At 42.4% G+C, this 23,109-nt stretch overlaps 1 protein-coding gene across 2 annotated transcripts in view; it reads left to right on the top strand.

Moving 5' to 3' along the window:
• Vmp1 (vacuole membrane protein 1) overlaps window positions 1–22,582 on the top strand; it is a 104,936-nt gene extending 82,354 nt beyond the window's left edge. For both annotated transcript variants that reach the window (XM_028878281.2, XM_028878282.2), the window contains exons 10-12: window positions 2,013–2,074; window positions 19,960–20,062; window positions 20,984–22,582. In XM_028878281.2, the coding sequence (XP_028734114.1) occupies window positions 2,013–2,074; window positions 19,960–20,062; window positions 20,984–21,127 (309 nt within the window). In that variant the 3' untranslated portion in view covers window positions 21,128–22,582. The remainder of the gene's footprint in view (window positions 1–2,012; window positions 2,075–19,959; window positions 20,063–20,983) is intronic.
• Window positions 22,583–23,109: the final 527 nt, after the last annotated feature.

Raw genomic sequence — 23,109 nt, 5'->3', positions numbered from 1 at the left:
ACAATAGCCTCTGGCACGTAGTAGGCACATAATAACAATTTGATGACTGGTCAGTTAACCTTTTGACCACCAAAGGCATCTTCGCTCATGCTCTCTTCTTGGTTGGCTCTGGCACGGTTAGTTTCCTCTGCTCACATCCTTTGCCCCTCACAGCCCTTTCCCTGTTTCTTGTATGCACATGAGTGGGAAAGACATCCAGTGGTCTGTGCATTGCATCTGTCTCCTAGAATCCCCACTCAGACCACCAGCCTTGAAGACTGAGACATGTGTTCTTAAATGGCTGACACATTTTATGTCCTACCCAGCACAGTGAATTTTTAAGCTGTTGCATATAAAAAGGAAATTTTGTTTTGTTTCTCAAGCAATGAAGTTGTGCAATTATTGGGCCCTGGCTGATTTTGCATTGTTAGGCAATGATGGTAGGGAAAGCTTATGGTGTTGAAATCACTGAAAGTCACACCATTATTTCTGTTGATTAGTGAAACACTTACGGCCCCAAATAGCTGGTTTATGGTGTAGACCCCTACACCAGTGCTGTACCAGCGCTTTTCTGAGAGATTTTTACTCTGAGAGTCATCTTATTAGGCTGTAATACCCTTCCACTAGTTCTGTAACCTTGATGTGTTGTTCTTCTTGCTGAGTTCTGCCTTAGAGCAGCCCTGCTTGCTGCCTGCCTCACATCCATAGGGAGTAGATAAAAGGAAGGCTGCTGGTATTTATTGTATTCCCATCCCTCCCCTTGGGTTACATTGGCTAGAGTAATCATTTAACAAACAACAACAGAGCACTAAAGAGTTCTTGTCAGGAATTTGGAGATGCTCCAGGAATCCAGTTTATTCATATTTAGTTAGAGAATTACGGTGCATCCTTATAAGCTAAAGTTAAACAGAAACTGTTGAATCCCTAATCAATCATACACTTACATGTGACCTTTCCTTCCCTGTCCTTCTGTGTCACGTTGTTGACTGCTGCTGCTTCTTCCTTTTTCTTCCCTTTTAACTACTAGTGGCATTTCTGAGAGAGAAAGAGAGATCTACCATTTCTAGAAAAATCAGGAAAGTTCTTCAAGATTTTGAAGAAATGGTCTTAGCTTTGCGTTTCCTAAAAACCCTTAATATTGCCTAATGTTATCCATAATATGTACTTTATGCTCACATGTGTTGAATCAAGCTGAGAATATTTGCTACCTGTTAATACCAGAAGTATTTTGTTATTGTCTTTTTGTTTTGTTTTTTGTTTTTGTGGGTTTGTTTTTTTTTTTTTTTTTTTTTTTTTTTGAGACAGGGTTTCTCCTTGTTGTTTTGGTACCTGTCTTGGATCTAGCTCTGTAGACCAGGCTGGCCTCGAACTCACAGAGATCCACCTGGCTCTGCCTCCCGAGTGCTGGGATTAAAGGCATGTGCCACCACTGCCCGGCTTGTTATTGTCTTAAAGTCAGATATCAATATTTTTAATTAATAGAGTACTTCATATTCATCAGACTAAAAACTTAGAAAGTCTGATGAGGACTCTAATCCTAAACCTGGAAGGTCGGGCTTGTTCAGGTTCTGGGAACTTTGATCTTGTTGCTGTAAAACCTTCCTAAAGCAAGAGGCAGTCTTCCTCAAACCTCTGATGTAGATTTAGGCCAGACACCTATTGTTAGAGTAATCAGCTTTGAGTCCACGGTGGGAGCTGTATGGGAACCCATGGCTTCTGCTCTGTGCAGGATTCTGAGATGCAGAGTGGCTTCATCTCCACTCTTTCTCCCAGTCTCGGGTTTCATGACTCACGTTTTCTCTGAGACGCAGTCCTGTATCCTTGTGAAAGACCACAGCTGTGCTTAAGTTAAGGAAAAGCATCTTTAAAATGCCAACTACGATTTGAGTTCAATGGTCTCTTATTTTAAAAGAAATATTAAAATTACTGTTAGGGGCAGCACATCACATCTTTTTTCTTTTTAGACAATTATACTTTAGAATTACAGGTTGTTCTTTTAAATGACTTTATTTTAACTGGTGTTTTCTTTACAGAAAATCTTCGTTATAATAACTTTCAGCAAGCACATCGTGGAACAGATGGTGGCTTTCATTGGGTGAGTAATTCCTTAAAGACTAATATTAATATTGTGCTTTGAGTAGAGTGAATGTGTGTGGAAGAGTAAGTTAGGATGAAAAATTAAAACGGCTCTGTTTGTGAGAAACAGAAAGTATTTACCCTGTTGTTAGTTATTGAAAAGATATTCTTACCCAACTGCAGGGAAGAATGCAGCTCACTTTTTCCACTTTTTTGGAAACTAAATATATATCAGTTCACGTAATTCTTGATTTTAAAGAGCTTTGGGGTTAGTGTCTGTGGCCTCTCTTTGTAGAAAAGGCATGCATGTGTCGTTTCAGTTTAATGGAGCTTTAGGCCAACTACACAGTTGCAAGTTCCATTAAATATAAATCTTACATAAAGTTTGAGTATTTCATTAAAGGAGGTGCAGTGGTATGGTATAATATTCTCAAAATTTATCAAGTAGGAAGCTGTTACTTCACTAGAGAGAAATTAGGCCAATAAAAGGGCCAAACTATCCAATGCTTTTGTTTGATTATTTACTTATTGCAATTTAACATACAGTTCAAATGATAATATCACAGAATCATCGCTACAAGTCAACAAATTATTAGTACAATATATGAATTATTAATACAACATTTTAACATACAGTTTGAATGATAATGTCACAAAGTTGTTGGCTACAGGTCTACAAAACAGTGCAGAAATACTGATTTTGATTAATCTTCAGCTGGAATCTGAACAGAGTCAGGTGTTGGAAATAAAACCAAGAATCGTTGGGTTCTGAGCTTGCATCATCCGTCATGTGTTCTTTGTATTCATTTTTTTACAAGAGAGAATTTTCTTTCCTTTAGTAGTAGAGTGTGCCATGATGGAAACATGTTAGCTTAAAGTGCACTCTGCTTATCCTGAATGTCAGTCTGCATCTTAAAAGTCACTGACACCAGCAAACATTTGTGAAAATCTTTACTATTTAAAATGAGTTGCTACTTGGTGATGAGTTTGTGTTGGTTTGTTTTTCTTTAAACCGTGCACTATATAGCATAATTACTCTTATGTATTATGTTTTATAGTAAAAATCGTTTTTACAATATTTTATATCTCATTGCTAATGAAATAAGAAAAAATACATTCTTGAGACTATACTAAATAGAACCAAGTATTGCTTTATTAATTCCTAAATTTCTGATTATTGATGTGGAGTATAATTTATACATGAAACTGTAACCTCTCTGGTTTTTGTGCTGCCTGAATCTGTGTAAACAAATGCTTCATATGTCACTATATATCACTTTCAAAGCAAAGGAAGGGGAGGTGGGTCCGCTGGTACAGGCCTGTCTTCCCAGCCCTGGGGAGGCTAAGGGTAGGTCAGAGTTTGAGGCCCTCCTGAGGTACGTCTTTCGTGGGGTGGGGGTGGGGATGGATATTCTTGTCTCCCATCTTTGAAATGTGAGGAAAAATATTCATCCATTCTTAGAGATTACTCCACCTTCCTTGAGAAAATTCTGAAAGAACAGACACGTTGTAAGATGGTTGTAAGCTGTCATTCATACATGCGCACACAGTGTAGAACGACAGTGCTGGGTGGCACCCACTCTCTTCGTTTCTCCTCTCAGACTAAACCTTGTAGCAGTAATAGTTTTGGTTACTTTTCTCCTCCTCTACCATCACCTCCAGCCTGTGGGGTTTCTAGACGCTGGCATTACAGAGCCGCCTGGCTCATCTGCTGAAACTGTTTCTGACCTCCCCAATGATCCGTTACACCCTGCCACCATCAGTAACCTTACAATTTTAACTGGGCATGTTTCCAACAGTATCCTCAATCCTCTGCTCCTTTTTGCTTAGCACCCTCACTTGGTTTCCTTTTGTTCTTAAAAGAAAACGAAAACTCCTCAAGGAGTATAGAGCTCTGAGTACCTGTCTCCTGCTCAAACAGTGGCACAGATGCCTGTGATTCCCACTGTGATTCCCACTGTTCATCTTTGAGCCTGCTGTTCCCTTTGCCTGTCTTAGGACGCCTTACCCTTTGCACCCTTACGTTCTTCATTATGAGGGACCATCCCATGCATTGGTAATGAGACGGCTGACAGTGTCCTTGTCCTCTCCACGGTGTATGCCCTAGCAGTGCACTCCCAGTCTAACAAGTCATTCCAGGGGCTGAAACAGTTGCTGAGCAGAATACCCTTTGGGCAGCACGTGGAGGCCCTTGGTTCAGTCTCTGGAAGAGTAAATACAATTATCACCTCATAGGCATGGGTTACTCAGTTGTAGAGTATAGTCCTCACATGTAGAATGTTCCAGGTGTGTTCACCACCACCACAAAAAATGTGTGTGTTTCCCACATTGGTGCCAAGTATTGTATGGAGGATAAACCCATCCATCATCCACAGTCAGAATGTCCATTAGATTTCAGCTTTTATTCTCAGAAAACCTTCTATGATTTGGTCAAATATTCCTGAGCTAGGGACCTCTCTGCACAGCACAGCAACATGTACTACATGCACTTACAGTTTTATTTTTGTGCTTACAAATATATGATTACTTGTCGTCGTCGTCGTCGTCGCCTCCCCCCCCCCCCCCCCCCCCCTACCCCCCGCCTTTTTTTTTTCTGGGAGTCTTATGTAGTCCAGGCCAACCTCAAATATTCTTACGTAGTTGAGGCTGGTCTTAAACTTCTGATCCTCTTGCCTCTGCCTCCTGAGTGCTGGAATTCTAGATGTTCCCCACAAGGCTCAGTTTATGTGGCTCTGAGGATCAAATCTGAGACTTTATATGTGCTGAGCAAGCAGTCTACCAACTCAGCTACCTCTCTAACCCTGATCAACATCTTTTAGATCCACCCGTATCTGCCACCCAAGTGATGGGATAAAAGGCATGTGTCCCCATGTCCAGCATCTGTGCGCTTCCTAATACCAGAGAGCATGCGTTACTGTTCACTGGCCTGAGCACCTGAGCACTTGACTTACACATAGCAGATCCTCAGGAAATGAATATATGCTATCCAAATAGAGAAGCCAGCAGGTCATTTGCATTAGCCCACATTCTTCTATTTGTTTCCTCAGATATTGGAGTTTCTAAGAAATTCTGCCGTTTCTCTACAGTATATAGAGGTTGAAGTGCCTTTAATATTTGGACAACTTAGTTAAAGTGTGGTATATTCTGTTTTTCCAAGTCCCCAATTCCTTTCTTTTAAACTGCACTGGCCTGGTCCCTCAAAGAATCCCAGTGAGGGGCTAGACAGATGGCTCTGGCTTAGAGCACTTCTAGAGAGCCCAAGTTTGGTTTCCAGCACCCACATTGATGGTTCACAACCACCTGTAACTCTAGCTCCAAGGGATCCCAGTCCTCTGGCCTCCAAGGGCAACTTTACTAGTGCACATACCTACATGCAGACACATATCCACACACATTATCAAAATTATGTAAGTCAGGCAGTAGTGATGCACGCTTTTAATCACAGCATTTGGGAGGCAGAGGCCATATCTGAGTTTGAGGCTAGCCTGGTCTACAGAATGAGTTCCAGGACAGCCAGAGCTACACAGAGAAACCCTGTCTTGAAAAAAACCAAAGCGCCGGGCGGTGGTGACGCACGCCTTTAATCCCAGCACTCGGGAGGCAGAGGCAGGCGGATCTTTGTGAGTTCGAGGCCAGCCTGGGCTACCAAGTGAGTTCCAGGAAAGGCACAAAGCTACACAGAGAAACCCTGTGTCGAAAAACCAAAAAAAAAAAAAAAAAAAAAAAAAAAAAAAAACCCAAAGTAATAATAATAATAATAATAATAATAATAATAGAAAAAAATCTTTTTCTCTAAAAAATAGAAAGCCTGGGAATGTGGCTTAAGTGTTTGCCTAGCTTGCACAAAGCCCTGGATTCAGTCCCCAAGACCACATGAAACAGATGAGGTAACACATGCCTTATATCCCAACAAGCAGGAGGTACAAGCTGGAAGACTGGAAATTCAAGGTCATCTTCAGTTATACAGAGATTGGGGCCAGACTGGCTACAAGAAACTCTTTTTTTAAAAAATTGATTTTCATTCTAATACATTCAAGAGTTACTAGGTTCGTATTTTTATTGAATCAGATAGGTAGTGTTAGTCTTCAAAATTTTCAGACATGATAGAATTCCCCAATATCTTTGTCTTTTTCACAGGACTAGCTGCAAGGATTATCTCAGCTTCTAGATTAGCTATTAAATCATATAAGTATGGGGCAGAATTGATGGTTCAGTGGTCAAGTAAACAAACAAATCTTTATCTTTAAATAATGTAAGTTACTTAGATTTGGTTTCATTATCAGATGCCAAAAGATAGCTTTTTAGTATTTTGTCAGTAATAAAAGTATAATCGCAATCTCTAATCAAACATGACAAGATTTGTTTTCCTAAGTTTTGGAATAGAAATTGTTTTTGTTTTGTTTCCTCTTTTGAGACAGGGTCTCTACATAACCCTAGCCATCCTCAAACTCATAGAGATCTTCCTCTGCCTCTGCTAGGATTAAAGGCCTGTACTGCCTGCCAGCCTGGCTGAAATAGGAAATGTTTTTAAATACATGTTCATTTGTTGGTGGTGGCACACACCTTTAATCCCAATATTCAGGTGGCAGAGACAGGTGGATCTCTGAGTTGGAGGCTAGCCTGGTCTACAGAGTTCCAGGATAGCCAGGGCTACACAGAGAAACCCCGTCTCAAAAAATAAATAAAAAATGTGTGTGTGTGTGTGTGTGTGTGTGTGTGTGTGTGTGTGTGTGTGTGTGTGTTAGCACTGCACAAAAATAAATATACCACTAAACCAAGAATGAAGGCATGGGTTCATGTAGCTCGGGTTTGTCTAGTACTAGCTTTAAAGCTGAGAATGATCTTGAACACTTTCTTTCTCTCATTTCCTTCCTTCCCACCTCCATCCATTTCTTTCTCTACCACCACCCCCCACCCCACCCCACTCCACCCCACCCTTGCCTCTCTCTTGTAACAAGTTCTCAACTGTGTATCATGGCTGGCTTGGAACTCACAATGTACCACATTGGCCTTGAACTCATAGAGATCCACCTGCCTCTGTTTCCTAGTCCCTGGGATTAAAGGTGTATATACCACACCTGGCTGAAATTACTTTTTTATTATAGTCAGCCCTATTTTTACTTATGTGTGTATGTCCTTGTGAGTAAATTCTAGATGTGTTTGGACACCAGTGCAGACCAGAAGAGAGTGTCAGAATTCTTAGAGCTGGAGTTACAGATGGTTGTAAGCCATCGAGCCTGTGTGCTAGAAACCCAGCTCAGGTCCTCTGAAGAGCAGCCTGTGGTGCTCTTCACTGCTGAGCCCCTCCAGCCCTGTGGACTGCTGTTCTTCTGTTGGTGGGGGTCGCGGTGGTACTGGTGGTTGTGGTTTTTTAAGACAGGGTTTCTCTGTGTAATCCTGGCTGTCCTAAAACTCACTCTGTAGACCCGGCTGGCCTGGAACTCAGAGATCTGCCTGCCTCTGCCTCCCAGGTGCCAGGATTAAAGGCAGCATGTGCCACCACCACCCAGCTTGAACGCTAGTCTTAATTTAAGTGTGGAGTAACCTAGCTAAATATGATACCCTAATTTAAATAGTGCTTATCGGGCTGGAGAGATGGCTCAGAGGTTAAGAGCACTGACTGCTCTTCCAGAGGTCCTGAGTTCAATTCCCAGCAACCACATGGTGGCTCACAGCCATCTGTAATGAGATCTGGTGCCCTCTTCTATATACATAATAAATAAATAAAATCTTAAAAAAAAAAATAGTGCTTATCCTCCGATTGTAATTAACAGATTTATTTCCATGACAATTCTAGAAAGTAGTTGCCAGTATTATTAGGTTTAAAGGAAAGATTCCTTATTATCAACTTCTAAATCAATACATGTAAATACCTATACATGTAAATAATCAGATGTACTGGACCGCTTACATATTCTGAGAGATTAGGATATAGATAACAGCTTTCTAATTTATGGTGTGCTTAGCAGGTGGATAGAGACAGAATTCTATTGTTGTTTTTAAAGATTTTCTTAGCTGGGCAGTGGTGGCCCACGCCTTTAATCCCAGCACTCGGGAGACAGAGGCAGGTGGATCTCTGTGAGTCCAGCCTGGTCTACAACATGAGATCCAGGACAGGCTCCAAAACTACACAGAGAAACCCTGTCTCGGAAAACAACAACAACAACAACAAAAGATTTCCATGTATGTTGTTTTGCACTCTTTGAAGTAAGTCTGAGGAAAGAGTCACAGTCCTAGGAAACTTGAGCGTTTGAAAGGCATTATTATATTTCTTGTGGCCTGATTATTATGATGATGACATAAAACTGATTTTTATTTAATTATAGACTTCCTCTATTATGAGACCTGCACATATTTCTTAAAATGCAGAACCAAGTGATAAAAATTGTAATTATAAAATGACATGTTCCAGAATTCTCACCAAATAGAGGCTAAGAATTCCCAGAAAATAACATTAAGCTATGACTCGCAACAAGCCATATGCAGAACATTGGCTTGCTGTCAGCTTGCCAGGGTCTTATTGGAAGACAAAGTCCCCAGTTTTACCACACAAGAGAAGTTTCCATAACTCAGTCATTGAACTCGAGGCTGGGGGATGGGGTTGGCTGGAACAGGGACTTTTTGCCAGATACAGAATGTTCCATGCTCTTCTTTGCTGTCTCCTATTTTTGAGTTAACTTGGTGTTTGACCTCAGAGTCAGGCTTGCCTGTGGCAAGAGAGATCATTTGAACCGGTTAGTAATTAAGTGCTGAAATCGGAATGTTGTTTCTTGTTCCTCCCTCTATGGAAAGTAGTTAGAATGAGCTGTGGCAGGCTAGACCATGGGTGGAAAACTCAGCCTTTCCTTTTTGTTGTTTCTGTTGAGAAAGGGTCTCACTGTGTGACCTGGAACTCACAGAGTTCTGCCTGGGATTAAAGGCATGGGCCACCTTGCCTGGCTATCTTTTCAATATAAAATGTAAACTAGCACCTGAGAAGAAGAATTTAAATCTATTTAAACCCCACCACTTGAACAAGATGCTAACTCGTTATATATTGTTCTTGGAGAGACAGAGTAGAGTGCTTGGCTGGTCTGGGCTTGGCGGGAAGAAACAGGGGTATCATGAGTCCAAGGCCAGCCTGGGATATATAATACCCTGACTCAAGAGTGATAGCTGTGGTCCTAATTTGTTTCTTATAAAATCTCATATTCATAAAGACCAAGAGTCTAGTCCTTCAAGGGGATTGCTTGAGATCTATGCTTTGACTTAAAATCAGCACTCAGGGCTCCAGGTTCCATACCCAGCACCAAACAACACCCATATTTCCCTACCCCCCTGCCAAGAAAACCAGAACAGCTCTTGGCAAGTCTTGGGTGTCAGTGGACACTGAGGAAGTTCAGAGCAGATATGAATATGAAGTTTTTCAAATGTCCAGGAGAGCCTTCTAATTCCCCATAACTGATGAACAAAGTGTTTGCTATAACTCTGCTAAGGAACGCATTCTTCTTGACACCCAAGATACGAATATTTCATGTCTGTAAACGATAGATCCCACCAGAAAAGGAGCTGTTGCTTTCTTTGAAGTAATTTTTCCCTTTTGCTCCCTATTGCTGAACCATATACTGCTTCATAAATAATTTTGTTTGCTGAAGGAAGAGAATGTATTTTTCATAAACTCATTATCTTGGACTATTTATAGCTGTTGGAGGGACTAGGTCTTCCCTAGCCCCCCAATGTACAAAGTATGTTATATAAACGTTGTGCTGTTAATACTGCAAATAAACTGAATAGCAAACAAAAAAATTGTAAACTAGTTCGTGTCCCTGATTCTCTTTGACATTGATAATTCTGAAATAATTGTCTTAAAAAGTTATAGAAGTCAGGGACTGGAGAGATGGCTCAGAGGTTAAGAGCACTGACTGCTCTTCCAGAGGTCCTGAGTTCAATTCCCAGCAACCACATGGTGGCTCACAACCATCTGTAATCAGATCTGGTGCCCTCTTCTGGCCTGTAGTCATACATGCTGTATACATAATAAATAAATAAATCTTTAAGAAAGAAAGAAAGAGCCGGGCGGTGGTGGCGCACGCCTTTAATCCCAGCACTCGGGAGGCAGAGGCAGGCGGATCTCTGTGAGTTCGAGGCCAGCCTGGTCTCCAAAGCGAGTTGCAGGAAAGGCGCAAAGCTACACAGAGAAACCCTGTCTCGAAAAACCAAAAAAAAGAGAGAGAGAGAGAGAGAGAGAGAGAGAGAGAGAGAGAGAGAGAGAGAGAAAGAAAGAAAGAAAGAAAGAAAGAAAGAAAGAAAGAAAGAAAGAAAGAAAGAAAGAAAGAAAGAAAGAAAGAAAGAAAGTAAGTAAGTAAGTTATAGAAGTCTGGCCCGGGTGGTGGTGGCAAATGCCTTTAGTCCCAGCACTCTGGAGGCAGAGCCAGGCGGATTTCTGTGAGTTTGAGGCCAGCCTGGTCTACAGAGTGAGATCCAGTTCAGGCACCAAAGCTACACAGAGAAACCCTGTCTCGAAAAAAGTTATAGAAGTCTGGACCACAAGTATTCATTTCTGTGATCTGGAAAAGGATAAATTGAGTTTGGGCCCAGCTTTGGGGACCCAGTTTTACACACTGCTTTTAAAGTGACCTCCCTCTGCAGGTGAGGAGAATGGCCCTTGTCATGTCTGTGGTGGTCTATAGAAACCCTTCAGTGTCCCTGTCATAGATACTGGGGTGCAGCATAGTTAGACTGTTCATGAGAAACAATATCAGCATTTCAGTGGACTAGTAAAGCTAAAGTCCAGTTATGTTAGATGATGTAGCGTTTACAGGGTAAAGGGAAAGGCAAGCTAAAGGCATCCTTGACACTTTTAAATTACCCTATAAGTACTTCTTAGATACATAAGCCTGTTCTTTCATTAATAGGAACCACTATGTGGTTTTAGATGAGAGAAATACTAGCAAAAAAAAAAAAAACCAAAACGAAACAAAACAGAAAATACAAATTATGGGGCTGGAGAGATGGCTCAGCAATGAAGAGCGCTTGCAGCTTTCCAGTGGGCCTGGGTTCTGTGGTGTGTACACCTGAGGGAGAGAGGAGGAAATGAAAAGCAGGCTGGGGGGAGGCGAGTAACAATAAAGATATAGAAGCTAGCTAGGCATGATACTGAATACACACCTTTAATCCCAGCACTCTGGAGGCAGAGGCAGGTGGATCTCTGTGAGTTCGAGGCCAGCCTGGTCTTCATAACAACTTCTAGGACAGCCAGAGCAACATAAAGAAAAATATCAATGGAAACAGATCAGAATTCTTGCCTGGTAGCCCACCCCTGTAATCTTTGCACTTAGGAAGCTGAGGCAGGAGTATTACCATGATTTCCAAGTCAACTTGAGCTACGGAATATTACTCTATCTCCAATAAACACAACCTGATGCATTGATGAGCTTCTGTTCTTTGAAACTGGCATGAAGATTCCAGGGTGTGCTGGAGCAGCACTGTAGAAAGCAGTGTTGTGTCCCTCCATGTTGAAAGCTGGGAATTTGCAGTCAGCTGTTTGAATAGAGCCAGAAGGATTGTTTTTACCCCGTTACAGTGGACCACTCCTTAAACTCCGGCTTCATTCACACAAGTCCCCTTTGTCCTCTCTGCTTGGCTCTGCATTCTGAAGGAAGGTGCTCTCCAGCAGCGAGAAAACACTTGAGAGAGGTCTCAGTCATGTGCTGGTTCTTACAGGAAACTCTCCCAATGTTCAAAAGCAAGGGCAGTTGTTGCCAAACCTTGTGTGCTTGAAACTCAGTGAGGCAGTAGCAACCATATGTCTGAAGTTTCTGGATGAAGCAGAGTGGTCTTCCAAGCCTGGAAGAAAGGGGTGGTATCATGTATAAATAAAACTACCAGGTACACAGTGAGCTAAATTGAATACAAAAGTTTTAATTATTTCAGAGGGGCACAAATGCAAATAAAATTCCAGATGTTTTAATCCCAAGCCCTGAGGTTGAATCACAGCAAATTTTAGAAGGTGTCAGAGACTGTCAGTCCAAACAAGCCCATGGAAGAAGCCCTAAATTGTTCAGTACAGTGTGTAATTCTCACTCTGGATTTGTTTTATGTTAGAGTACTCTTCCAAAATCCTGGTGTGTAAAGAAACCACAGCTTAGGTCCAAAAGGAAGTAAATGTACAAGTCACCAACTTCCCCTTACAATACCAGCTTCATAGATTTAGTCTATGTTCAATTAAGTGGTAACACAGTAACACTCTCATTCCAGGTACCCAGAATTACTACTAGACCTTATTTTTACTTGGTTAAAAATGCTGATTTGCTCTGGGCAGTAGTGTCATACGCCTTTAATCCTAGCACTCAGGAGGCAGATATCTGTGAGTTCCAGGACAGCCAGGGCTACACAAAGAAACCCTGGCTCAAAAAACAAACAGTTCTGGTTTTCAGTCTGTGCCCATCCACTCTTACTCCTGCATTATTAAGTAATAATTGGGGTCTTCTGATTTTTCCCTCTAGTCTCTGAGGGCAGGACAGCTGTAAATATCAATGCAAGCCTAGGAGATGGCCTTTGGCTTCTTTAGAAGGCTTCTTGATAAATTCCCCCACCCTTTCTAAGGAGTCCACCTTCAGAGGAGGGTGTCGGGTAATCTGTCTTTGTTGAATCAGGCCAGGAGTCTGAGGTCGGTTCTGAGTCACTGAATAGAGCTCTAGTATTGGTTGGTCCCCAGGGAAACTGGTGGTTAAATACTGTGAGAATCTTTATCAGACAGGAAATGACAACTCATTAAAATACTAACGGTTAAGCCTGTTTAGATCACTCACTGTCTGGGGCGGGAGGTGGGGGGTGGGGGGTGAACTTTACAACGTGTCACTGGAGTGTACATATTTCTAAAAACAGAATTATTTACAAGTCTCTTACCAAGAAAGAGAATTATCTCCTCTTTGTGTAGAAGACAGGTCTGCATATGAGGGAAGTAAAATGGGAAGGGGCTTCTGTTTTATCCCCAAAGTACAGCCCACTGTTAGCTTGAATGTCCAGTTCGTTCTCTTCGGAAGACTGCTGGCTTCAGCTGGACGTCCGTCATTCTAACCCAGAACGTCAGTGTGTGCCTGTGGTACCAGCGTCTGCAGACTGAGTCACAAGACTTGAGAGTTCTAGGCCAGCCTGTGCTCCACATGGAGATCCTGCACACCACCCATCACCCCTGCAAAAGAAGAAGAAAAGGGAGAGAGTTTTCTACGGAGGGCTCTATTCCTATTCTTCTAAACTGCATCCCAACTGTATCTTAAATGATAGAATTCTCCAGAAAATCCAGGTGCACGCCTGTAACCCCAGTACTTGAGAAGCCCAGGCAGGAATATGTGAGTTCAAGGCCAATCTGGACTACTTTTGAGACCCTGTCTCAAAAACAAACAAAAAATGCAAGGAAGAATTCTCTGAAGACAGAGGGTAAATTTCATTTACTAATGAATCCAGGAAATTCTTAAGACAAAAGTTTTCTCTCCGAGCACAGGTGTTAAGCACAGGTTTGGCTGTCCAGATTCTAAAAGACTCTTCGCAGCTGTCCGTTAGAAAGACAAGAGAGTGTCGGACACAATGACTCACGCCTGTAGTTCCAGCCCTCTGGAGGCAGGGGGTCTCTGAGTTCCAGCAGGATAGCCAAGGCTATGTAGAAGAAAGGGGGGTGGGTAGGAGGAAGGGGAAAAGAGGAGATTGATTTTTGTAGAAATAGCTTGCTCTCCACCTGGACATTTAATTAGTCTGCTAACTAAGCCTTAAGATGGGTTTTAGAAGGCAGATGAGGCACAGTCTTCTATTCCTCGCACTTGTGATGTATAGGCAGGAGGATCAGGAGTTCAACACCATTCTTAGCTATGTAACAAGTTCCAGGCCAACCTGCGCTACATGAAACCACGTCTCAAGCAAATAAAACAGCCAGTAAGACGGCTCTGTGTAAGAGCACTTGCCAAACATGACGGCCCAGGTTCTTCCTTCCCTGAGGCCCATTTGTGGGCTGTCAGCAGCCCCGTGTTTATACCTTGAGATGATTACTGTCTGATAATCACCAGAAGGGGTGCTAAATAACTTAGCCTCGTGTGCTGTGCAGAGCAGTAGAGTTGAAGACCGCCTTTATACCCATCATTTCCTTATTGCAGACCATGTCAGTATGTTTTTTACAATAAGATATTTAATTTACATGTTCCTAGTAGTGCTGAGATCCTGGGGGAAGTGGTTAAAAAAGAAACAAAGCTTGGGTTAAATTTAAAGTTTTGTTCATTCATGCACCCGCAGTAGTCAAGAGGAATTTCTACTTCTTAACAAAACAGTACATTTTCATTGGTTTGGTTTTGGGGTTTTTTTTTTTTTTGGTGGGGACAGATTGAGACAGACAGGTTCTCTCTTTGTAGCTCTGGTTGTCCTGGAGCATACTGTGTAGAGTAGGCTGGCTTTTGCCTCCCAAGTGCTGAGATTAAAGGCATATGCCACCATGCCTGGCATTGATGTTTTAATTTAATTCCTGTATGTTATCGTGTGTGTGTGTGTGTGTGTGTGTGTGTGTGTGTGTGTGAGAGAGAGAGAGAGAGAGAGAGAGAGAGAGAGAGAGAGAGAGAGGAAGAGGAAGAGGAAGAGGGGGAGAGAGAAAGAGGGAGGGAGAGAAAGAGGAGAGAGAGAGAGAGAGAGAGAGAGAGAGAGAGAGAGAGAGAGAGAGAGAGAATATTTATAGGAGTCAGTTTTCTTTCCACCCTGGATCAGACATGGGCTCTCAGACTTGTGGACAAGCACCTCACTCACTGAGCAGCATGGATGGCTTTTTTGGGCTTTTAAGACAAGGTTTCACCATGTACTCCAGCCTGATCCGGAACTTGCTATTCTCCTGCCTCAGTTTGCCCAGTGCAGAGTTTATGGGCATGTTCTCCCTTTTTCGACAAAACAGTCTATTTTTTTCAGCTCATATTTCTGTTAAGCACAGTGCCCCCATGTCATGACAATACATTAGCAAAAAACACTCTTGATGAGTGTAAGGAAAGGTTCAATATTTCATAGCAGGATAGAGTTTGGTTGCTATCTCCATGATGGAGAAGTAACTCAAAGTTAATTAGATGTGGTTTTATATGTGGTGAACCAACTTGAAACACAGTTTGAAAGAATTCCCATGAGAAGTAGGAATAATAATAACTGGATTCTAGTGTACTTGGAAAAGGCATAGAATCTGTATTAAGCAACAAATGAAAATTTATGCATTGTGGAATAATCATCCCACCCACTCTTCACCAATCTCTGCCAGCTCTGAGGCTTCCTCAGGACTGTTCCTGACATATCTGAGAACAGAAAATAATGCAAGCCTTAATGAGGAAATATGAGGAGAGTTCAGAATACACATTCTTATTAGAAACCTGGTTTCTAGAAATAAGAGTTAAATGTGTTCTAAAAACTGTTTAAAATAAGAGAATTTACTTACAAACTGGTCAGGGCTCTTTTCCCTCAAATGTTATTCTGAGTGTATTCGCTTGTTGGTTGGTTTAGTTGGTTACTTTTCAGGTGGTGGTGGTGGTTCTATTTGAGATAGGGTCTACACTGTTGTCCAGCCCGCGGCCCATAGTGGCTCCGACTGGGAGCTTCTCCTGCCGCGCCCGCCCTCGTAGGTGCTGCAGTTGGAGGTGAGAGCCACTGCATACAGCTGGGTGTTTCTTTTTCTTCTTCTTTAAAAACAATAATTACTCTTTGCCAGGAAGTTTGTCTTCTGTCTGGGCTAACATATACTTAGGTACAAAACCGTGAGAAACAGTCAAACACATTAAGTCAAGTTTGAGTTCTGAGCTTTAGAGTTTCTTGTGGGTTTTCTCTGGAGTTTATGATTGGTTTTTGTTGTTCAGTTTTGTTGTTGTTTTTTTCCTCCCCCTGTTCTAAAAGTCAGTAACAAACAAAATATCAAATACTCCCTACCACACACACACACACACACACACACACACACACACACACACACACTCACTCACTCACTCATTATCTGTTTGGGGGAGGTGTTTATTTTCAGAACAGGGTTTCTCTGTGTAGCCCTGGCTGCCCTAGAACTCATTTTGTAGACCAGCCTAGACTCCAACTCAGAGATCCCTCTGACTCTGACTCTCAAGTCATCCACAGAATTTTTTCTCCCTGTTGTTTAAAAAAAAAAAAAAAGGAAAGGAAAGGAAAAAAGTAAGCCAGTCAGTGGTGGTGGTGCGCGCCTTTAATCCTAGCCATCGGGAGGCAGAGGCAGGAGGATCTCTATGAGTTTAAGGCCAGCCTGGTCTACAGAGTGAGATCCAGGACAGGCTCCAAAACTACACAGAGAAACCCTGTCTCTAAGGAAAACAAAAAACAAAAGAAAATGAGACCACCTTCCTTCTTTTAATGATTTCTTATTGAGAACAAATAGCTATTTATAAAGCTAGTTTAAGCACATTTTCGTCTAATAAGTAGTACTACAAAATAGTTAAGTACTGAAACACAGTTATATTTGTATTTGTTCTTCTCCAACCTTGTGTTCCTCTATCTCACAAAACTAGTTCTTTGAACTTACTCAGTACCTAATGGCAGACAGGACTTCACCCACTCTTGAGGTGAAGAGTTCTTAGGTGTGTGCACAAGGGAGCTCTGAACTTAATGCTTTCAGCATGAGATCTGTAAATCGACATGATCACACACACTCATGCCTGCACGCATGCCTGCAAGCATGCTACTTCTAGTGTGTCAGAATGGACTTTTGCTTCTGGTTTCCTGCTCACACATAACTTGAGGAATGAATTTATGAGCTGTTATAGTTTGTCTTAAATGTGTGTTAGGAGTGACGACTGTGGCTGAGGATGTAGCTCAGTTGGTAGGGTGTTTTTCTAGTAACATCAAGCTGTGAATTCAACCCCAGCCCTGAATAAATTGTATGTGGTGGTGCATGCCTGTGACCCCAGCAGTCTGGAGGTAGAGGCAGGAGGATCGTGAGTCCTTGGCAAGGCTAGGTAGTATCACAAGTTCTGACCCAGCCTGAGCTGCTTGAATCCCCATCTGGAAAAAAAAAAACACACACACACACAGAGGGGAGAAGTGGCCAGTAGAAAGATAGCTTAGTGGTTAAAAGCACTTGTTGGAATAGTTCTATTTTTTTCTTTCAAAAACTTTGGTATAAGAATACTTTGTGGAGAGCTGTGAGATGTCAGCAGGTTGAGATGCCTGATAGCCTGAGGTAGATTAAGGACAGAACCAAGAGTTGTCCTCTGCTGGACATGCTGGTGCACACCTGTTTTATCCCAGTACTCAGAAAGCAGAAGCAGCCAGGTCTCTGTGAGCTTCAGGCCATTCAGGGCTCTTAATGAAACCTTATCTTAGCAAAGGAAAGGGAAAGGGCCGATGAGATTGCTCAGTGGTTAGAAGCCCTGTTGGCGGAGCAGAGGGTTCAGTTCCCAACATCCACATGGTGACTCACAACCATCGGTATCACCAGTTCAGGGGATCCAACACCCTCTTCAGGCCTCCTTGAGCACTGCACACACATGCAAGTGTATACATGCGGGTAAAACACTCATTTACAAATAAATAACTAAATCTAAAACAACAGTTATCCTCTGACATACACATACACGAACACACAATGGATAAGTAAAAGTGTAATAAAGATTTTTTAAGACTGCTCTGTGTCAGGCATGGTGGTACATGTCTATAATCTGCAAGTCAGCTGACCCCAGAGTCTTAGAGTGAATGGATCAGCTGACCTTAGAGACTTAGACTGAATGGCAAATGCTCGTCTCTTCAGCCTCTTCTGAGGAGAATCTGAAATGGCAGCTGCCAGGCCCTTCCTCGCTGCCTGCAGAACAGAAGAAACTTAAATTACTGTCTTAACTCTTGTAGCCGCCTTGGTAGTTTGAGATGATGGTGTCCATGCTGGTGTTAGGGCTGAGGGAACTGACCTGTGAAGAGGGAAGTTCTTACAGCTTTGTACACCTGCCTCATTCAAAGCCAGTGTGTCTGCCCACGTATTTTGCTGGAATTGTTTTGCTATTTAGATCACTTATTTCTAGTGTAAATGGAGAGACTATTTGCATTCCTGCCTGTACTGTATAAGGAAAGGTTACTTGAACTACTAAGGAAATGCTTTTTTTTTTCTTTAAAAAAAAAAACTTTGTCCTGTTTTTGTTCTTTAGTAGTTAGAATCGTTACTGATGAACAATAATAGCACAGCTGTGATCTACCTCACTAACATAAGACCACTTAGGAATCATTGAAATGTGGGCACAATGGCTCACACCTATAATCCAGCACTTGGGACAGATTGTAGGCCCCAATCCTAGGGGTCATGGTGGAACTTTGTCTCAGGTAAAATAAAAGGTCCCTGAGAGAAAGAGGCCTGCCTGGGGTCGGGGACCGCAGTGCCCTTCTGTCTGCGTCTGTTTGGGCCGTTGTCACCTGTGGTCCTCATCCCTTCTTTCTCCTTCAGTTCCTTCAGCATGTGTCTTCTCTACCAAACATGTAGCACTGTACACTCTTCTGGTTTTCTTGTTTTCTTTTTCTTTTTCTTGTTTTGAAACTAGGCTGGCCTTGAACTCACAGGTGTCCACCTGCCTCTGCTCCCTGGGTGCTGGGGACTACATGGGTGTGAAAACTCACTAGCTGCACTTTTTGGTTTGGTTTTCTCTTGTCTGCACCATGGACACAGGTCGGGACTCCTGGAACTGTTGGGTGATTTCTAGGTAATGGGGTGAAAGAAAAGGGGTGGCCAGCAGTTGAGGGGCTGCTCCTGTCTGGCAGATAGAACAGCAGAAAGAGAGTCTTCCTCTTTTATTCCTCTGCTTTTGTAAGCAGCAACTTAATTGTTCCAGAAAAAAGATAGAGTTCACTGAGTCAGTACTCTCAGCCCAAGCACTGGACACTGCTCACATGCGCCTTCCATACTTTCTCTGGCCCTAGGAAAAGTATAGGCTTGTTTGCCTGTTAGCAAATAAAACAGATGAGAAAATAAAGGGTACAGGAAATAAGGATGTTTACTTTTTCAAAGCTGCCCCACAGTACCATTTTAAAAAGCCTGTTAGCTATCAAAAGAAAAAAAAGAACCCTGGGAGCCTGGGAGCTTCAGTTGCCAGACCGGTTTTACAACCCTGGCTCCACAGACTGGGGAGCTTGCTTGGTCCGGAGCCTTATCAGAGAGAGCTATCCAGACATCTTGGAACAGGCTGTTTGGTAATGTACAGGAGTTTCTGTGCAAACATCCATCATAAGCCATGAAATGATTCAAGGTCCGTAGTTCCTCTTTGTTCCTTTGTTAATCACTGACTTCTGGGGAGGGGGAGGTGCCTCCCGAATGTGCTAATGCATTCTTTTTGGATAAGGATGACGCAGGGATTGTCCTAATAAGGACTTAGATTGAGAAAGCACCTCCCACCCCCACACACACTATCCCCCACCCCCAGAAGATGGGACAGTCAGAACGAGGGAGGGCAGTTTCTTTTTTAACTAGAGATGACACAAGCATAAGTCATTTCCTTATTAATCGGTTTAAACCAGTTCTTACAGGAACCAGTGGTGATAAATGTGGGACTTCTCAGAAGTCATTCATTTTATTCTTTGCGCCGGCACACCAGAGTGCAATCTCGGCTGCGCTGGCCTCTCCTGTGATAGCATGGCTCTGGGCTCCTGTTCCTAGTTTCTCCCAGATACAGTAATGTTGGAGATGTCTGTGCTCTAAGGACTGGCTTGAAGGAGGACTTTTTATCCACCAACAAGCTTCACAGGATTGCTTCAGCTCTGCTCTGATTGTTGTATTTTGTTCTTTTTATACAGTCCCTACTTTTTTTTTTTTTTCTTCTCCTTCTTCTTTTTAAGTCTGAGGGGTAAGTGGATTTTCTTTAACATTTCTCTTGCTTTTCTTCCCAAATGTGTCTTTGCTGTGGCTTTGGTACCTGCTTCCAGAGCTGTACCCGGCATAGGTCCGTCTCTGCAGAAGCCTTTTCAGGAGTACCTGGAGGCGCAGCGCCAGAAGCTCCACCACCGAAGCGAAGTGGGCACCCCGCAGGTGAGCACCCTCTGGCTTCTCCCCCTCGGCAGCTTCAGGCTCAAATTAGATTCACTCTTCTCCCGATTTCTAGATGGAGTGAGTGATGTTTACCAGTCTGTTTGCAGAAGTTGAGGCACTGTGTATTCCCCCCTGGGGAATTTGTCTTTGTGTCTATAGGGTGTTTTCAGAAACAAGGATGGGGCAATGGAAGTCAGCAGTCCTGTTGTGTGCAATGTTGTCTTGACCTTAAATGAGTTGTTACACACACTTCCAGACTGGGTTAGAAGTTAAAATCTATACCATCACCAAGTACTCGGTGACATGAGCATGAATATCCTTTTTCATTTCTGCTGTGGGAAATGAAAGCCACCGTTTGCTTTCTTCTTCCTTTCTTTCTTAAATAAAGCAAGGCTCCCACCACAGCTGAGCTTCTGACATGAATAAACTAAGCCTGGCTGGTTTTGTCAGCAGTTCTGAGGCAGAGGAAAGAACCAGCCGGGATGAGTAAGCAGCAACCTGACCCACGAAGCCTGGAAGAGGCAGTTGTTGTTCGTGGAGCCCTGCTGCTGTTGGTTATCCACACGTGGCTCACATTCGCATTCTAAAAGCAGCTCTTAACACTGAAACAGAGCTTATGTTTCTTTCCCCTTCCCAGCAAGATCTGCAAGGCAGCTGTGGAGAGTAGACTAACAAGACCACTATTCCTAGGGCACAGTATAAAAAAATAGCCCAAGTTAGCATCGCTGTGCATACAGCAGAGTGAACTCAGATGGCCAAGTGTAAATTTCAGGGTATCTAGAGACGGTTTTTAATTATTTGGGTTGCCTAGGCAAACCTCAAGTTCTCATCATTTCCCTAGAAGCATTGTAAATAATATCCTTCTGACTGTTGAACTGAGGAAAGCCTTTTTCTTGAATTATTCTGCCTTCTTTCCTGCAGGGAGAAAACTGGTTGTCCTGGATGTTTGAGAAGCTGGTCGTCGTGATGGTGTGTTACTTTATCCTGTCTATTATTAACTCCATGGCACAAAGTTATGCCAAACGAATCCAGCAGCGCTTGAACTCAGAGGAGAAAACTAAATAAGCAGAGAAAGTTTTTCTTTGCAGAAGTTAGCATGGAGGGGTCCTGCCTTACATTGGGAGGGCTCCAACCAGGAAGGAAGATCCCCTCTTCCAGCCTATATTGATTTTTAAAGCATTCTTCCTGAAGCAGTTTAGTCCGTATTTTACACTGACATCCTTTTCCTTTATGTGTTAAGGTAAGGTCTCCACCCTCCGTTCAATCCACATTGTATTTCCTTAGGGTGGATGTGATACTCTGCTGCAGACTCAACCAAAATTGGCCTTCTGTTAACGTTCAAGGGCCACATGGTACAATTGGAGAACCCCTGCCACCCAAACATTCTAAAGTATGTTAAATATGACAGGCTTTTTAGGCTTGTCACAAATGATTGTTTTTTCTAAGTCATCAAATGTATATAAGTTATATATATTGGATAGCAGTCTTGCATGTCTATCATGGAACAATTTAATATGCCTTCCTTTCCCACCCTCAAAAAGGCCATTTTATGATGCATTGCACACCCTCTGGGGAAATTGATCTTTAAATTTTGAGACAGTATAAGGAAAATCTGGTTGGTGTCTCACAAATGAGTACACCATTTTTTATTCTGTATATTTAGAATGAAGTCGTGAAAACCTTTATAAAGACATCTTTGATCATTCCGAAATTGTGTCCGTTTTCTTTAGTGCTATGGTTTTTTGCTTCTTTTTCACTTCTGCCAAGTGAGTGGCAGCCTTGCCAAATATACGCACAAGCAGAATCACCTACGATTTCATGTATTGCCTCAGAGAGCCACCACCAGGGTATCTTGTTAGGCTGGATCGGGAGAGGAGGTTCCCCTAGCATGGGAATCTCTGGCTTTATATAAATTAGAAGTAGTGATATATACATCAGAGGACACTAGTGAGAAATACTTTTCATGTTTGTGTTAGTTGTAGCTGTTTGTATCCCACTTTAATAGCTGGAAGTTTACTTCTGTGTGTTTCTGTGTGGTATTCTTAATGTGATTTTTTTTCCTTTGACATTTTTCTGATTGACCTATTCATTTTGTTTTGCTTGGTAGGAGAATAAACAACTTTCTTTCCTAGAATTGGCGTTAAGCCCCGGCAGGCCAGAGACGCTTGCTTTGCTTTAAATCCTGCCTGGGCACCTCTTGCTTGCCAACCGTCGTGACATCTGCATGGCTGTACCACCTTGTCGGGTAGCTTATCAGACTGATGTTGACTGTTGGATCTCATGGCAACAGCAGTCGATGGGCTGTCTGACATCTTGGCATCTTTCATCTGACCATCCATATCAAACGTTTTCATTCAAACATAACCCAGCATCATGGTTTAGTCAATAATCGTGGTCCTTGCATCTGATGACACTTGAGCTTTCATGCCATGATACATGCCATGATACTGCAGAGAAAACTAACTAGGAAACTGGGGTAGTAACAGTCATAACTAATAAATAAAAGGGAAAGTTACCTTGCCTCATGGATTTTGGAAAGGTTGTTACTTTGCTGTTTTTGGTTGGCTGGTTAGTTTTTGTTTGCTTTTTGTTTTTCTTTTTTCTTTTTTTTCAGGGACTAACAGTCTGTTACCTGACCTTACTTGAAAAACAGTGCCCAAATTAACAGATGGATTATTTATTTATTCATTTAGCTAGTTAGTTGAGATAAGGTCCCACTATGTAGAGGAGGCTAGTCTTGGACTCACAAGTGCTGGGCTTAGACCAGTATCATTTGTATAGTCTTAGCTAGCTAACATCAGAATTCCCACGCTAGGTTCCCAATGTCTCTGCTCCTTCCTCCACCTATTTTAGTTTGTGTTTACTTGAAGAAAGAGGGGGTTAAGTATGAATTATACTTAGATGAAATCTTTGGGATTTATTTCTAAACTTGACTCAGGGTAGAATATTAGAGAAAGAAAAACTATTTCCTAAGCTAAAAATCTAGGAGACTAGTCAAATCCCAAACCCTGTTCATTCGTCCTGGACCCCAGCTGAAGCCGTGTGAT

Source organism: Peromyscus leucopus, chromosome 8b (genome assembly GCF_004664715.2).
Source record: "Peromyscus leucopus breed LL Stock chromosome 8b, UCI_PerLeu_2.1, whole genome shotgun sequence".
Lineage (NCBI taxonomy): Eukaryota > Metazoa > Chordata > Mammalia > Rodentia > Cricetidae > Peromyscus > Peromyscus leucopus.
Note: the sequence above shows the minus strand (reverse complement) of the source record. Positions and strands in the feature narration are given on the sequence as shown.